The sequence below is a fragment of the Ictalurus punctatus genome, chromosome 14, assembly GCF_001660625.3.
Source record: "Ictalurus punctatus breed USDA103 chromosome 14, Coco_2.0, whole genome shotgun sequence".
Lineage (NCBI taxonomy): Eukaryota > Metazoa > Chordata > Actinopteri > Siluriformes > Ictaluridae > Ictalurus > Ictalurus punctatus.
Window position 1 is genome coordinate 23,648,939 of NC_030429.2, and position 13,647 is coordinate 23,662,585.

General features: G+C 38.1%; 1 protein-coding gene across 1 annotated transcript; it reads right to left on the reverse strand.

Annotated features, from left to right (window-relative positions):
- Window positions 1-1,749: 1,749 nt before the first annotated feature.
- proza (protein Z, vitamin K-dependent plasma glycoprotein a) lies at window positions 1,750-12,124 on the reverse strand. The gene is made up of 10 exons (XM_017485607.3): window positions 11,966-12,124; window positions 9,914-10,024; window positions 9,140-9,309; window positions 8,640-8,664; window positions 6,793-6,906; window positions 6,504-6,632; window positions 4,147-4,262; window positions 3,947-4,064; window positions 2,925-3,241; window positions 1,750-2,826 (listed from the first exon to the last, which is right to left on the reverse strand). The coding sequence occupies exons 2-10, from the start codon at window positions 9,987-9,989 to the stop codon at window positions 2,617-2,619; spliced, it is 1,275 nt and encodes a 424-aa protein (XP_017341096.1). The 5' UTR covers window positions 9,990-10,024; window positions 11,966-12,124; the 3' UTR covers window positions 1,750-2,616.
- Window positions 12,125-13,647: the final 1,523 nt, after the last annotated feature.

A 13,647-nucleotide genomic window follows, 5' to 3' on the forward strand; every position in this document is an offset into this window, starting at 1 on the left:
AAAGTGAATTTTATTAATTTAATTTAACTTTGTTTTATTTTATTTTATTTTAGCCCTCACTAAACCTGCCTAGACCATCACAGGATACAGTTACTAGGTGTGAGTCACCACCATGTGGTTTAAACATGAACTGTTACTTAGAGAACATGCTCATGGTGAGCATCTGGATCCAGCAGCCTCTCAGAACATAACCTCAAGAGTTTTACAAAGTAAATCACCAGTGTTTTACTTTACTTAGATTTATTACAAAATTCAGTTAAAATATTATTTAACCCCATGCAGGGTGTCCCCTGCCTTGTGCCCTGAGTCCCCTGGGATAGGCTCCAGGTTCCAAGTGACCCTGTGTAGGATAAGTGGTACAGAAAATGGATGGATGAATGAGTGGATATCATTATTTAAGTAGTAGGCTACTATTTAATAAATGAAACATAATCTATCAAGAACGTCCCTGCTATTCATCCCAGGGTGTATTGCAGTTTCTAGTAATTTCTAGAAATTTACTCTCATGCTCACACTCAGTTTTGACAAAAAAACAAACCCCTAATTTCTCCCTGCATTGGCTATCAGTTGTTTAAGGTTTGATGTTTTCCAGCTGTGGGTGTCGTGGACTGGCTCCGACCTGGAACCACGTGCGTTTGTTATTGTTGTGGTGGCTGTCCGTGGTGCTGAACTCCCACTTGCGACATTGGGCATACTCGAACTTTCAAACTACAGTTGATTTTAAAACGATGTACGTAACGGGTGTTATTTCAGTAGTGCTGATTAAGTTACACCAAAGACCAAGAGTGGAAAAAGTGCTGAGAAATTATACTTAAGTGAAAGTATGCAGAGTGTGTCAAAATATAAGGATGGAAGTACACAGAAAAAAAATTACTCAAGTGAAAGTTACTACTTTTAAATGTATTTAAGTATTAAAAAATGGGCGAAATGAAGCTGTCATGATTTTATGTTAAAACTAACACTAAGTGTTAGATGATTTTCATTTTAAAGAATCTACAGTACACCATGAAAACATCATTCAGTCTAGGGAAGTTTGCAATATTTACCATTAGCTAGCATTTGACTTGTCGCCTAATCAATTGTGTTAGCTACAAGAACTGATGCTAGTCCTGGCATTAGCAAAGAGAGCAGGATAACTTAGTTAAACGTAGCAAGGTAATGTTAGTAAAATGAGCTAAATCTATCTCAACATGCTTTTTCAAATTCGATAGAGCTCATGTCTTCTACGGAGACGAAGAAGGCACCTCATTTTTCTTCAAGTCTTTGCATATTGAAGCATATTACTGAGGTAGGGCCAGGTTCGAGTTCCATACTGCAATATGGCAGATTTTTTTTTTTATCTTCAAACACACACGGATAGCTAAAGTGGAATACACTAACTACATTGTGTAACATGAGAAGGTCACATGAGAGGATGGATTGGCATGATTCTTGATTTTTCTACACTGATGTCCTTGATGGTTCCCGAACACATATTGTCCCTTCTTTCCTTTTTTGGCCAAATGCATTCGTCATTAGTGTGGGGTAAACCAAGGGTCAGTGCAGAAAGGAAAATGGAACATTTCATGCTTATCAGAGTTACACTATGATAAGAGTTGAAAAATAATTCAGACTAACCCAAAACCCAGTAGGGTCCTAAAGATACGTTATAACAACATTCATTTTTACTAATGCAGTGAAGTTCCAGATGTGCTTGTAAGATGGTTATAAATGTACATAACATAAAATAAATAAATAAACATTTAGAAATGATTTGGTTTGTTGGGTTTATTAGCCAGTTACACTACAGGAAAGCGTCTAATACTAATAATGTTACATTTAAAACAGTTAGGTGGAAAATGGCATTATATACTGTATAACCAATCATTTAACATCCTGCCCCTAGACGCAGACACAATATATATATATATATATATATATATATATATATATATATATATATATATATATATATATATATATATATTATACATTTTGTTTATTTTGTTACATGTAGCCATTCTATTTAGTCAGGTCTGGCTTAGTTAATGACAATGAAGATGGGTGAAAAAACTATATTTTTAAAAAGGATAATGGTGAGAGATTTTGCAAAACCGTTAATGCATAAAACAAAACCGTTAATGCATAATACCGAATGTAACACTATGTCTCTTTAATATAATATTACTTTAATATTACATACCGAAGCTTGAGCTTTGTGATATTTCTTTCTTTGTGATGTATATCTGAATACATCACGTAAAGAGACAGCGCAGTTTAGATTCGATAATACATCAGTATTTAAATTAGATTTAACATATATTAACCAGTGCATATGTTATACTTCATAGTACTGATCTCTCGTTTTATTCCAAAAAAAAGAAAAAAAAATCCAGTACGAATAGGCATGTCTGTGTATAGTATAGTATGTATATTTAAAGCACTGTAATATGCTGTAGATGTGTGTATGGGTATGAAACTGCTGCAGGAATTAAAGCAGGGAATGTCGCCTTTGGGAGCGACGTCGAGCTTTTGAGACATGCTTGAAAACGCTTGGAGAATATCACACACTGGAAAATAACTGGAAGGTAAGATAATAGATGGCACAGTTTCAGAAGCATTTCTATCTGGCGTCTTTTATACCGAGACCATTACATTCTTCAACCACGGAAGGAAGCGAGACACCTTCTGAAAGAGGTAACCATTGTTGCAGTCCATGCCTTGGGACTGGCTCACCACGCCGGTGAGAAAGAAGACCTGCCGATACAAGGTGAGGATAGGACTGCCTGGGCCGAAGACGCAATCCGCTTTAGAACGTGGCAGGGTGCATCCCATCTTGTTGGTAACCTTAAAGCCAGAATGATAACGGTTCTATTTTAGTCTCCATTCATCATATTTAGTAAATTGCGACAATATATTGTTACTAAATGAAGAAATCTGCTAACCTGGTCTGAGTGACGCGTCACACAAGCTGGCAGTTTGCTGTAAGACAGGTGATTTAACCTGAGGTTTCCTTGAAACTCAGCTGCGTCTTTCCAGCCGGTAACCACAGCCATGTACCCGTCCGACATCAAAACACTTTCTACAAAATCTCTCTCAGGCAGGCAGGCTGGCACCACCTTCTTCTTAAAGATGATCCTGTCCTTCAGCTCGATCACAGCGAGGTCATTCTCTGGTTTTCCTTCCAGGTAAAAAGGATGAACGTGCACCTGCTTTACATACACGGTCTGTTCACCAGTCTCGAAGCCTGGCATGCGCTTGCCTGCATACACAAACATGTATTAGTGCTGTTTAAATGGAAATAATATGAAATGTATGAATTGATGTAAAGTCTTTTTTTTTTTCCATTTTTGTAAGTAAACTTGACAATTATTCGCCTAAAATTTAAGTGCAGTGTTTAATGGAACAGTTCGATCCGAAATGCAAATGAAACGTAGATAGCTATCGCAATGTAGCCAGTAGTTTTGCACTGTGCAAGATGCATGAGCAAATCATCACACACTCACCACGGAAGACAATTTTGGGTGTAGGAACACCATTTTTGCATTAATGCACCCCCCCCTCCAGTTTTACAAAACAACATCCATCCATCCATCTTCTATACCGCTTTATCCTTTTCAGAGTCACGGGGAAACCTGGAGCCTATCCCAGGGAGCATGGGGCACAAGGTGGGGTACACCCTGGACAGAGTGCCAATCCATCGCAGGGCACAATCACATACACACTCACATACCCATTCATACACTACGGACACTTTAGACACGCCAATCAGCCTACCATGCATGTGTTTGGACTGGGGGAGGAATCCGGAGAACCCGGAGGAAACCCCCGCAGCACGGGGAGAACATGCAAACTCCACACACACAGGGACTTGTTTTTTGTTTTTTGTCCATTCAGTGGCTCTATATGTAACAGAACTTTTCCTTTAACAACATTATATTTTTTGTGTATGTTCAGTTTTACTCACCCACAGCCACCTGGAAGTCCGTATGTTTGCGCACACACTGTGCAGTGGTCAGTACAAAGTTCTCTTTAACGATGACGCCACTGCAAAACCCAGTCGACGCACTGTTGCGCAGCAGGGCCTTGAAAAGTGACAAGAACACAATTAAACAAACTACAGGGGGTATTAATGTTGACCTGCACGTTTGTTGTAAGGTTTCGTACCTGCCAGGGACACTCTTCAGCGCCGCAGTCCAGTCCTTCATAGTCCGAGTTTATATTGCTGAACTGCCGGCTGTCCCACTGGCGCAAACTGCTCACCTTCCCACATGGGAATTGCACTGAGGAAAAATAAAACACTGTCTTAATATAGGAGTTTAGAGCTTTAACAAAGCACTACGTGACAATGGAGTGGAAAACAAAATAATATACTGATTATAGAATGAATAATAATTATTATTATATTATCATATATTAGAACTATATTCTTTACCAAGAGGCTAGGTATTTTATATTTATATATATATATATGCGGGGTTTTTTTTTACTTTGCATTACTGCATTTCTTTAAATAATAATTATATATATATATATATGTATGTGTGTGTGTGTGTGTGTGTGTGTGTGTATATATATATATATATATATATATATGTGTGTGTGTGTGTGTGTGTGTGTGTGTGTGTTCGTGAAATTGAAACTACACCTTTACATTTAGTTGTTGCCAGGAATTAGTTGGACTTAAATATATGCCGAGAATCTTAGGCAGCAAATCAAAGCGAAAGAGGAACAACGCAATAAAAATAAATAGAGGAAATAAATCTCCCCAGTTTAGTCAGCACCACAGAAAGGATTCCCTCCACATCATGCCTGTGTCATTACGCAGCTAACTCCTACACAGGTGTTTTCACATGCGGAATCCACTGTACACGTGATTTGTGGTACACCATGGTGACATGAGTTCCCTCATTATGATAAAAAGAGCTTCCCAGATGACTAAGCAATAGTCAGTGGCATGGGAGGAATCCACTCACTGATTTATGCGTGGTTTGTTTCTATGGTGAAAGTCAACAGTGAAAGTCAACAAATACTAGTTTTTGCATTTGGGTTCAACCTAGGACAAGTCGTTCATGGTGTCAGACATCAGGTCATCCTGCTTTATACTTAACCACCCATGCTGTCGCATACATACTTATAGATGTGTTTTAAAGTGAAATCATAATTGTGTAGGCAGAAACATGAGTAACTTGTTTTTCCGAGCTTGTTAACTATATCACCAAAAGGACATGCCTAAGTGGTGTTTCAGTTATTAGAAAAATCATGTTGCTAGGTGGTTGCTATGTTATCCAAGTTGGTGGCTAGTATAATCAAATCAAAGCGAGGAGGGGCAGTGGTGGATTAGCAGTTAAGGCTCTGGGTTACTGATCAGGAGGTCGGGGGTTCAAGCCCCAGCACTGCCAAGCTGCCACTGTTGGGCCCTTGAGCAAGGCCCTTAACCCTCTCTGCTCCAGGGGCGCTGTATCATGACTGACCCTGTGCTCTGACCCCAACTTCCTGACATGTTGGGGTATGTGAAGAAAAGACTTTCAATGTGAATATGTATATGTGATCAATAAAGATCATTATCATTATATCCCAGCTGGTTAGTATAGTACTGCTATGTGTTTGATAGGGTGTTTCTTGGTGGTTCGTGTAGTGTTCCAGATGGTTACTAGGTTACTGCTAGGTGATTATGTTATGCTAGGTGTTTGCTCGGGAATTACCATTCTAGGTTATTGATAGGGAGTTGCTCTGGTATAACATGTGGTTGCTAGGCTGTTAGTATGGTAGCCCAGGTGGTCACTATAGTATTCTAGGCTGTTGCTTGGCAGTTACTATGGTCTCACAACTGACTGCTAGGGTGTTGTTAGGTGGTTGCCAGGGTGTCCCTAAGTAGTTGATATGGTATTTCAGGTGTCACAGCTGGTTGCTAGAATGTTGGTAATTGGTAGTTAATTGGTATCCCAGTTGACTGCTGGGGTGTTTCTAGGCAGTAGCTATGGTATTCCAGTTGGTTGCTAGGCAGTTGTTATGGTTTTCCAAGTAGTTGCTAGGGTGTTGCTAGGAAGTTGTTATGGCATTCCAGGTGGCTGCTCCTTAAGTGTTTTGAAATGGGTGCTATGGTATTCCAGGTGGCTGCTAGGAGGTGGGTGATGGTTGCTATTGTGATGTTAGATGGTTGCTATGTTGCTTAGTCGTTACTACACCATCCTAAGTGGTTGCGAAACTCTTACAAAGTTGGGTCTGTGTTATTTCAGACAGTTGCTAAGGCATTGCTAAGTGATTGCTATGGCATTCCATATGGTTGCTAGGGTGGCAGTGGCGGGGCAGTACAGGTGTACTAATCTTCTCTGTACTGTATATGAATTGGCATGGCCATAAATAGAAAATTAAGCAAGAAGGCCAGACTTTCCAGAACATTCCTACATTCATTTCAATGGTTAAAAAACCGAACTGGAACAAATGCTACATGGAAACTGGACTTTTTATTTGGTTAACATTACTGCAAGTCACATCTCCTAGAAAAAATGAACATTTCTCACCAGCAGGCACACATTTCTCTTTCTGCTCCAGCTTCCATCCCGAAGCGCAGGAGCACTCATACGACTGGTATCCAGGCTTACAGAACTGACTACAGCCTTTGGTCTTATCGATGACGCATACGGTCTGATCTGTGAGAGAATTAAATAACCATAATTAATTACATGAGAGCTGAAAATCACGGTTAAACCGACATTATTGACAACTGCAACATTTAAAACATCTACAGCTGTGAGAAAAATGTCAACTATGTACAAATCTATCTGGTCTAAACTTGTTTTGTTTTTTTACCTGTTTCACAGTGCACTCCTGAAAATCCTGATTTGCAGATGCAGTCATAACCGCCCACACTGTCTGAGCACATAGCTCCGTTTTTGCACGGCTGGTTTGCACACTGATCTCCATCTGTGAAATAATGTTATCGATGATAAGAAGAAGAAGGAGAAGAAGGAGAAGAAGAATAACACTGAATTTTTCAAAACACTACAACGTTAAAAGTTAAAAACTACATTCACACAATTTTTAGTCAAGACATGTTGGATGTCCACTGATAGGTCTGCACTGGGCGCTACAAGATATATATATATATATATATATATATATATATATATATATATATATATATATATATATACACATATATATATATATATATATATATATATATATATATATATATATTGTGGCGTCAGGCCGGTAGCCGGCGCACAGGAAACAAAGATCGCTCGTCCCTCGACTGCCGCAGTGGCGTAGAAGAGGCAGTCTGCTTCAGTGCCAAAAAATGTTTTGGATGGCCAGAGAGCGCGTGGCAGCGGGGCGGGGCCGCCGACACACCCACGGCTCGTGAATGGTGCACCGTGCGGAAGATTTCCACCATCCAGCAAGCGAGGGGAGAGTATAAAAGGGCGACATTCCACTCGCAGAGAGAGAGAAGCTCTGCCACGTGTGCTCTGCCCACGGCTGGCTAAAATCCCTACATTGGTGGAGGATGCAGGCATGAGCACAGACCCACCCATCTAAAAAAAAAAAAAAAAAGAGAAAGGGGGGTTGTTGGTTTTTTTCCCCATTTTCCCTCCCCTCCTTGGGGATTGTCCATAAACATGGATCCCACGCTGCAGCACCTTCTGGAGGTCAGTATTCTGCAGCAAACGGTGACGTAACAGCTCGCCCACAGCCTACAAGCTGTGACACAAGAACTAGCGGCTCTGAGGACAGCGACTCCCACAGCTGCTATGCCCTTCCCTGATCTTGGCCGTGAGGTCCGACGCCTGCTTTCCCCTCTAAGCCCTGAAGATGACATCGAGGCCTACCTCGAGACCTTTTCCATATAAATGCACTTGCTTCAAATAGCAATGTTAAGCTACAATGCATAAGTATTCACCCCCTTTCCCACATTGTGCAGTGTTACAACCTGAAACTGAAATGGACTTAATTGGAATAGGAATCTACACAAACAATCCATAATACTGAAGTGTGTGTGTGTGGGGGGGGGGGTTGGGGGGGTAAGCACAGTTTGCAAAATTACTTACAATTAAAAAGCGTAAAAGTTGTGATCGCATAAATATTCACCCCCATTGCTATGAAACACCTAAATCAGAAGTCGCATACTTAGCTAAATGGAGTTAAGTTTCAATATAATACACCTGATCCAGGCCTCTGTAACATGCAAGCTGTTGGGGAATTAATGACAGCCCCAGAGTTTGTTAGAGAACAATATAGCACAAATTGTGACTGGGTAAATAAGGGATTAGTCAAAAAAGCAAGCAAGAGACCAAGGGTATCTGCGAAGGACCTGAAGTGATCCACACTGGACTCTCTACATCGCTGGAGGATAGAGATTCACATTTGGGGCACTTCTTAGGAAGTGGCTGTGAGCCCGTGGAAAATATTTCCACCAAAACATTTTAGGTGAACCCGACTATCATTACATGTTAGCACCATTCGTGTTCATGTAGCTCCAGTGCAAAATGAAACACACAAATATCTTGGGTCTTAGTTAATGGACTATATTAAAGTAAGGGAGAAGTGCACACTTCAGTTTTGACCAAACACATGCAATCACAATACAACCGTGTTTGGTCTTTAGTTTCATGATATCTTCCAGGATAAACACATGAAGTGCAGGCAGCACTACTTACCTATATACACTGACCAGAAGATATCCTGTATTAAAGAAAAACAAATAAAAATCAGAGTGTATATTGTCAAAACAGCCCAAGAAAAATGTAACATCCCAGGACAGTACCCCTCCCCTCCAACAGAGGTCTCCAGAGTTCTACTCAGTTATTAATTTAATGTTCACTTCCTGATTTAGATCTATATAAGCACATGGTTTTCAGTTCATCATTACAAAGTTATGTATGTCCTGTTTGCAGTTTCGTTGATCTGACCATTTTGCCAAGATTTCATTTTGGAATGTGTAATGTAATAATAATAATATACATATATTTATATATTTATATATATATATATATATATATATATATATATATATATATAGATATATATATAGATAGATAGATAGATAGATAGATAGATAGATAGATAATGCACATGGATCCTGTTAATTCTATCGAGTCTGGTATGCTATATTCAGACAGTTATTTAGATATTAAGCGTCAACTACATGCAGACTTACAGTGCGATAAGTGTCCTGAAACACCTCTCTTGCTTCTTCATAATTGCACACTTCCTCCAGGCATTCCCGCTCGAGGTTGTGGGGGAGCGTATTCTCCTCATTTCCTGCGTTCTCTCTCTTCTGACGGCTTATGACTTCACTGGCCTCCTTTCGGTCCAGGAACACTGAGACTGATAGCAAGATTAACTTTGATTAACATGACTAACAGACCTCGAAGTTGGTGATAAACATGGTAGCCAGTGTTTACGGTTTGCTTTTTTAACAATTTGGGTCAACAATACTAGATAGAAAGTCTTTTTCCGGTGTGATTTCCTTCTAGCCCCTTCGTTAACGTTACTAGACAATACAATTACAAGAAGGCGAAAGGTGTTGATATCGCAGGTATCGGTAGTGGTAGTGACTGACTAGCATTTTTAGGACGCTGAATGCACTAGATTTATTTCAAACAAGTACATCTTTAAATATCGAGCATGTTTGTGTGCAGAACAGTGCGTTTTAATTTTACGTTTCTTTCACACTAAACTGAAATAAAACCACCGATTCGAACCGTATTGGACACGCGCCATTTGCTTATGGGAGGAGAAATAATTAATAAATAACACGGCTTAACAAATGATTAACCGGCGCAGATGGCCGACCTCCACGAGTTGAACTCACCTTACAGTGCTAAATAAATATTTCTATAAACGTTTAAATATTCATTCATATCCTCATGGAACAGCTGCATGGGAATGAAAACGTTAATAATCCGATTAAAGCAATAAAATGTCGTACCTCTGCTTTTGTCCAGTCCAGCCGTCACATAGCCTAAAAGAAGGGTCAGGGAAAGCGCTGTATACGGCCACACCATGGTAACGTCGGAATCTGCAGCTACTCAGGATCCCCCTGTAACGTTTAAAGTTCACCCCGAACAGCTGTTTACTTTACTGAGTACCCTTTGATCGTCACAATATCGATCCTTAAACCATTTCACAATATGTCGTACAGAATATCTTCGAAACAGCTTCTTTTAACATGGTCATTTTTCATAACTTGCTACGGTTAACCGGGACGACTCTGTAGTTTTTATAGCAGTGCAGCCATGTAATGCATTTGAAAATCAGCAATATTTACACACACTGTGAGCAAAAGTAAGAAAAACTCACTTTAAAAAAATAAATACATTGTAAAAACAGTTGCACGCAGCAGTTGTTTGCTCCTAAAGATCATTAAGAAATGTTCAAATTATTTATCACAATTAAATTATTTCAGTTATGATAAAATAAAATGTATACAACTCAAAAGACAATATTTACATACTGTACGTAGGGCCTGTATAACACATTCATAAGCATTCCATAACTGTATCATAAAGCAATGCTAAAGCTGTGTAAGGGCTACATAGCACTTCCTAACAGTATTAAAAGTGGATATTTATCGCATATGTGTTTCTTAAATAAGTAAAGATGTATCAGAACAGTGGTCCAAACGAGTTTTCAATGCAAATGGACCACTCGTAGTTGAAGAGCATTCAATTCCCAGCGTCTATAAGAAGTAGACACGATAAACTTCTGAAGAGATAAGATGACAGCTGGACACTTTATAAACGTTTCCTCAGTTCATGAAGGTGCTGTTAGGAAAGATAAAATAATTCAAGCCTAGTGTAAGTACCCTTCAAATAAAGTGTTGCTTAAATTTGTATACCAATGAAGTATGTTCCATCAGTTCAGAGTGAGTCTGAGAAAGACATTCACCTCACTGGTGAATAAATGCGTCATTTACCTTGGAAAATGTACCAAATGTGTTTAATGATGAGCAGAATTTAAGCGTAGCTCAATCGGCCGAAGAGCAAATCAGCTGAATAATTAAATAATGATGAGGCTTGTGTTTACATGATTGACTGAGTGACTTTTACCTCAGGTGACGACCTAGAGACTGGTGTAAATGATGCTAGAGTCACAACTCATTCCCATTCCCATCGTTAACCTAGAATTCTTTACAATTTGGCAAGAATGTTGTTTGTTTTTTCCATAAGTAGCTTAGGTTATAAACATAGAGGTATACGTTCATGCATCTTTCAACGGTACTGGAGCTCATTTTTTTTACGTTTGGATGTAACCAGACTTGCTACACTCAAGATTTATAAAAAAAAAAAAAAAAAAAGAAAAAAAAAAAAAAAAAAAACCTTTACATCTGATTGAGATGCAAGCAAAGGAGGAATCACATATTGTTGACAATGTGAAGTGTTTTCCCAGCATGCCATGCATACAACATAGTACAGAAAGTGCTGCATCATTTGGTGCCATGCAGGGATGATGGACACAAACAACGCCTTAGTATGTATCTACACTGCCCTCGTGTGGAGGACTGCATGCTTTTCATCCATGGATAAACAAAGATAAGTGCACAACAAGGCCTGAATTAATGGAGACCTGAATTTTATTTTTATTTATTTTTTTGCAATTTCACCACAAGGACAAGATTAATAAACACCATACTGGAATAGATTAATTGCACCAATATTTATATTGCTATACTAATGAGTAGAGATCATTGTTCAAAACAAAACTAATTTATAATCTATTATAGGCTAGAATGTTAACGCAAAACAGCCTGGTATTATCTGCAATGTCTCCTATAATGAGAGACTTTTATTGTTGCAGGTTTGTGATGCTGTTTACATGCAGTATACGCATGTATTTCTTTTATGCATACTGCGTATAGTCTAATATATGATTAATGATGTAGTAACTAATACCCTAGCACCCAGTCACATCACATCACATCACAATACAACACATCACAGCTCAGTAATTTGGCTTATTAGATATTTGACAGTCCTCTTACCGGTACACAGCTCAGATAATCCGGTTTATATACGTTTCCTTAAAACAATTCCGAGTTTATCCGCTCAATGTTTCCAGGTTGCTCTTTGGAGTCACAGTTACACCGCATGAATTACTTATATAACGCCGTCCTGTTTATCAGCCACGGGTTTAAATCCTCATTTCAGTCCACGCAAGTTAACTGTAATACCTCACCGTGAACACTAGAGGGAGCTCTCAAACTGCTCAAACGCCACCATTCGAGCTCAATTACTACGTATTTCTTCAACTCTTTCATACATTTATTATTTAAAAATAATAATAATAACCCAGATTACTTGCATTTGCGATGTCTTATGAGTTCTGACTCTTTTTTTAATGGGGGGGGGGGGGTAATATTAAAAAGTAAACGGCTTGCCCAGGTTAAAAGTCATATAGCCAGGAATGCCATAAATAAAGAAGATATTTTTTTCAGCTATAATTGTTTATTATTATTATTATTATTAATTCATCTTTAGTAAGTGTGAACAACGACAGCATTCGTTGTGTTTATAAATGACAATTATTTCTTTTTATCGCTGATTATCAAAATGACACAAAGTGCGTCCTTATGGACATTTTTGTTTGTTTGTTTTTTGTCTGTGTTAATGGAAACAGCATACATTTTGCAAAAGGTGTGTATTTTTATTGGAATTTTAATATTTCGCCCTCATTTGCTTTCATAAATGTATTTTAAATTGGGTACACAAAATAGTTACACTCAGGACCTTAAGGACAAAAATGACCCCATTGAAACCCATTCAAACTGCAATATTTAATCCATGTGACGTTTAAGTATAAAATCATGCATTCTGTGTTAATAGGGATTTATTTTGTTGACAAGGATTCAATTCAAGGATTCAATTCAAGGAAAACAATGATTTTATTTTTTTTTTTAAATCTGAAATGTATATTATTTTCTCAGATGTAGCGTCTGGGAAAAATCCATACTTTTCCTTTTTCTAATTCTGCTGTATTATAGAGCGCTGCAGAGCAAGTGAATAACTGATGCAGCTATAATTGTGTGTGTGTGTGTGTGTGTGTGTGTGTGTGTGTGTGTGTGTGTGCTGAAAATTTGATGTGTGTGTGAACAGTTTGAAAGAAAGAATGATATTGTACTGGAAATCACAAATCCCACCCCATGTATATGAGTCAAAGAAGGTTCCTGAGCTTTGAAAGATTTTGTATTATGTAAAGAAACCGGTGTTTAAAGGGTTAAAATTCTTTTTTGGTCATTATGATCAGAAGTGATTTGGGTATAGAAAAAAATCAGTGAAACTGGAAAAAAATATTAGTATATAATATTTCTATGACAGTTTTTTGACATGGACATTTTTGTCCTTTATAGGTAGGTTTGAGTACTGAGTGGTAGGTTTTTGTTTTTTGTTGTTTTTTTTTTGTTTTTTTTTAATCTGACACTGAATTAAAAAAATATGAATGCATGAAAATGAATGTTGTTCATCACTGACATATTAAAGACTGTAATAATCAAAGAAAAAATCTGCTTAGCATTTAGTATATGGGAAATAATTACTATTTTTCTTTTTTCATTAAAAAAAAAAAAAAAAAACATCTGTGGCATTATGTAAACAAACCAGCATTTAATGGTTAAAATTCTGAACTGATGCTGGTAATAAATAAATAAATAAATAAATAAATAGATAG